A 4255-nucleotide genomic window follows, 5' to 3' on the forward strand; every position below is an offset into this window, starting at 1 on the left:
ACTGATCCGAAGCCAGGAGCCAGGAGCTTTTTCCAGGTCTCCCATGTGGATGCCGGGGCCCAAGCACTTGGGCCACCTTCTACTGCTTTCCCAGGCCGTAGCGGAGAGCTGGATTGGAAGAGGAGCAGCTGGGACTAGAACTAGCGCCGATATGGGATGCCGGCGCTTCAGGCCAGGACTCAGAAGTCTTATAAATCCCTGAATTGGGCCGGCGCCGCGGCTCACTAGGCTAATCCTCCGCCTAGCGGCGCCGGCACACCGGGTTCTAGTCCCGGTTGGGGCACCGGATTCTGTCCCTGTTGCCCCTCTTCCAGGCCAGCTCTCTGCTGTGGCCAGGGAGTGCAGTGGAGGATGGCCCAGGTGCTTGGGCCCTGCACCCCATGGGAGACCAGGAAAAGCACCTTGCTCCTGGCTCCTGCCATCGGATCAGCGCGGTGCGCCGGCCGCAGCGCGCCAGCCGCGGCGGCCATTGGAGGGTGAATCAACGGCAAAAGGAAGACCTTTCTCTCTGTCTCTCTCTCTTTCTCACTGTCCACTCTGCCTGTCAAAAAAATAAAAAAAAATCCCTGAATTGATGTTCACAATTTTGATAACACATGAAAAATAACCTTTAAATTTAAATGGATTGCCAAATGGATCTATACTCTCAAATGGCTTGCAAAACATTGCACTAACTTTTAGAAAAACAGTGCCCATTTCTCATCCCAGCTTGTTTTCCTGAATTTAAGCTAAATGACTTGAAAGGCAAAATTTTGATTGCTCTAAAAGCAAACTGGTCATAATACATCTCAAATAGGAGGCCACTATTTATTGCACTGGATATCTTTTAGTAGTTTTCCTAATAATGGAAGACTGTTTACTTAGCTTTTTCTTGATTGCTGTCTTCACGTCTTGATTTCTCAAAGTGTAGATAAGCGGATTCAGAAAGGGGGTGAAGATGGTATAGAAAACAGAGAGAATTTTGTCTACCAGGAAGCTTGTGAAAGGCCACACATAAATGAAGATGCAGGGACCAAAGAACATTAGCACAACTATGAAATGTGCAGTACAGGTAGAGAAAGCTTTTGATGATCCTGAGGAGGAGTGGTCCCTGATAGTGACAAGAACAATGATGTAGGAGGTGAGCAAAAGCAGAAAACTCACAAGAGCAATGGCACCACTAGAGGAGATCATGAAGATCCCAAGCACATATGTATCTACACAAGCAAGCTGGATGACCAAAGGAAGATCACAGAAGAAGCTGTCTATTACATTAGGACCACAGAAGGGCAAATAGAGGGTAAAAATTAACTGACTCAGTGTATGCAGGAAGCCCACTGTCCAAGAAGCTACCACAAGCCCAACACACACTTTTTGGCTCATAATTGTTGAATAAAGCAGAGGTTTACATATGGCAATATACCTGTCAAAAGACATGGAGATCAGCAGCACAATCTCTGTCCCAGTGAAGAGGTGCAAGAAAAAGATCTGTGAAATGCAGCCCCCAAAAGAGATGGTCTTGCTCTCAGCAAAGAAATCCAGGATCATCTTCGGTGTGGCAAAGGAGGACAGGCACATGTCAATGAGAGACAGGTTGCTGAGCAGGAAGTACATGGGAGAGTGAAGCTGTGAGGTGAATAGGACTGTCAGCAAAATCAGGCAGTTACCCAACATGGTTATTAAGTAGAAAAGGGAAAATACCACAAAGAGGAATATCTCGAGCTCAGGAGAATCAGTAAGCCCAAGTAGCACAAATTCAGATATTCTGGAATGGTTGAACGTCTCCATGAATCTGCAGACTCTGTATAAGAAGGGACAAAATTATTGGGCTGGATAAGTTTCATACTTACACACCTATATAGGAAACAATTATGGTATCTGCTAATAACTCACCAGAGCATGGTTGTTTAGAATACAATTAAAATTAAAACCTTAGCAGTATTCTTTGGAACTATTTAATGATTGCTACCAGATATCACTTGAAAAATACAACACGTACAGGTGCTATTCAAAACCAGGAGGTTGTCCATATCACATGGCCACACATTAATACATGGGGCTGATTACAACCTAAACAGTTGCTGAATGCTTATTTATGCAGCAAGTTTACAGAAAGTTTGTGTGCTCTCCTGAATGTGGCACACAAATAAAAATAATGATTGAAGTGTCAAAGATTTTCTATTACCAAAAGCATGCAATTACATTGAGACAATTATTGTTGAACACTGGATTTGATTGACATTTTAATTTAGCGATTACAGGAGACTCATTTAATATCCTGTGTGAGTGATCAATCACTTGCTTTTTAATTCATTAATTCCATAAAACTAATGATTACCAGAAGACATTCTTGTAACAAATGAGAGTTACTCTCAACGTTTATTATTTTATGTTCTCCTAAAAACATTTTTTTTTTGAAAATAGACTCCCTTGCTTGATTCTTGTGTCCTTGCTACCCAAACAGTACTAATTATTTTAAACTAGAAAAAATTAAATATACCTTAAGGACACAGAATCATTTTTCAAGATTACATTTACAATACTTTCTAAGTCTTAAAAAATTTATTTCCTATATGTTATGAATATCTTTGTCAAATAGTCAACAGTGTGATACAAAAAAAATGAAAATTAATTCCAGTGAATGACAGATAATTTTGCACCTAGGTAGAGTTTACTCTTCCAGATATCTAATGAAATTTAAGCCTTTAATTACATATCCAGACTAAAGTTAATTCAGTAATTAAAAAAGTTTTAGTTCAAGTATTTATACATATCTCTATATCATGAAAATCATTTATTTTTATAGTTGAATTTCTTTTTTTCACATGTAAAACTCTATGGCCCCCCCTGTACACTACATTAATTGAGATTTCTCACTTGGCCCATTTGAATATTGAATCTATTTATGGTAGTATAATTATTTATACGATCTGAAGAGAAACCAGAGTATATGGTAGTATAATTATTAATCGACATTTTTATTATATCTAATTCTGTGATGTAACATTATCTTTGTACTTTATAAAATATCATCATTATTTGTTCTTTATAAAATATGTATAAATATTATTTAAGTTCACTGGAAAGATTAAATATGTCTAATAAAATTTTAAGATAAATAAATAACAGAAAACTCACATTATAAAAATCTGAAACTACTGACCATGATGGTCAATATTCATATTTAGATTTAACTGTTCTGGCATTTATCAATTCAATAAAACAATAAATTTTATTAATAGGTAGTCTATTTTTTCTGAATTAACTGATGTCAGCTGGCTGCTATTTTCAGGAAATTGGTATCATGGTATGTAGTTTAAAGAAAAAAGCTTAACTGATTTACAATAAAAAATAAAAATAAATATTCCAAGGCAATTTTGGCTAATTTGTGTATAGCTATCAAAATTTTTTGATTGAGTCCACATTCTTTTTTTTTTTTTTTTTTTGACTTAAGAGAAAAAGGATCATAGTAATTGTTGTCTTAGCAAATTTCACAGTCCAGCTGGAAGTAGGAAAATAATGAAAGGAACATAAACACCCCTGATGCATTTTTAAATTGTCACAGTGCAAAAGGAAAAGTCCTAAAAATTAATTGCATTCCACAATTACCATAGTTTATTACTCCATCCTTAATTCACTCTGAAGTGAACACTCGATCTAAATTTTGTGTTACCTTCAGCAAAATTTTTCATATAATTTGCCTCATGTTATAAATTTTAATAAATACTTTAAAAATTTATCAAAAAAGATTTCTTAAAATTGAACTTTTGTCAAGCAGTTGAGAAGGGTTAAGGTGTTCTTGCTCTTGATCCTATCTCAGTAGCTTCTATAAGATTTGGCCTCTTATGGGAAATAAATTTGGTGGTATATTTAAAAGCTTGAAGCACATTTGCTGGGTAACATTCAAGGACTATTTAGATTTCAAAATCCAAACTTAAGAATGCTGTTCAGGAATAATCACTGTTTTATTTAGTTAATATTTACATTAAAATTTTAATCTAGTTGCAGTTTAGAGATTTAGAAAAAGATTGTGTTGTCAAAATAATTTCATCCTTGTATTTTTTAATATTTTAAGTTAGAGTTAATGGATCCATGATTTTAATTTATCCTTTTAGTCTTTCATTGTGTTTGCCTATAAGACTAACAAATTTTCATCAGTGAATTATATTTTGAAGTCATTAAATTACATTTCTCTAGATTACTCTTTTCATATGAAATGATGTAAGTTCCTTTTACATTAAATACATTGAAAATTCTCAACTTCACATAGAATAGA

At 35.7% G+C, this 4255-nt stretch overlaps 1 protein-coding gene across 1 annotated transcript; it reads right to left on the minus strand.

The window, feature by feature from the left end:
- Nucleotides 1-807: 807 nt before the first annotated feature.
- Nucleotides 808-1767, minus strand: LOC100345868 (olfactory receptor 4K2-like). Its single transcript, XM_002717848.2, has one exon. It carries the CDS (start codon nt 1765-1767, stop codon nt 808-810), a length of 960 nt encoding a protein of 319 aa, XP_002717894.2.
- Nucleotides 1768-4255: the final 2488 nt, after the last annotated feature.

Source organism: Oryctolagus cuniculus, chromosome 12 (assembly GCF_964237555.1).
Source record: "Oryctolagus cuniculus chromosome 12, mOryCun1.1, whole genome shotgun sequence".
NCBI lineage: Eukaryota > Metazoa > Chordata > Mammalia > Lagomorpha > Leporidae > Oryctolagus > Oryctolagus cuniculus.

Bases quoted from the DNA above. Each gene is read 5' to 3' on its own strand.
- LOC100345868 (XM_002717848.2), bottom strand. From the start codon at position 1,767: ATGGAGACGTTCAACCATTCCAGAATATCTGAATTTGTGCTACTTGGG.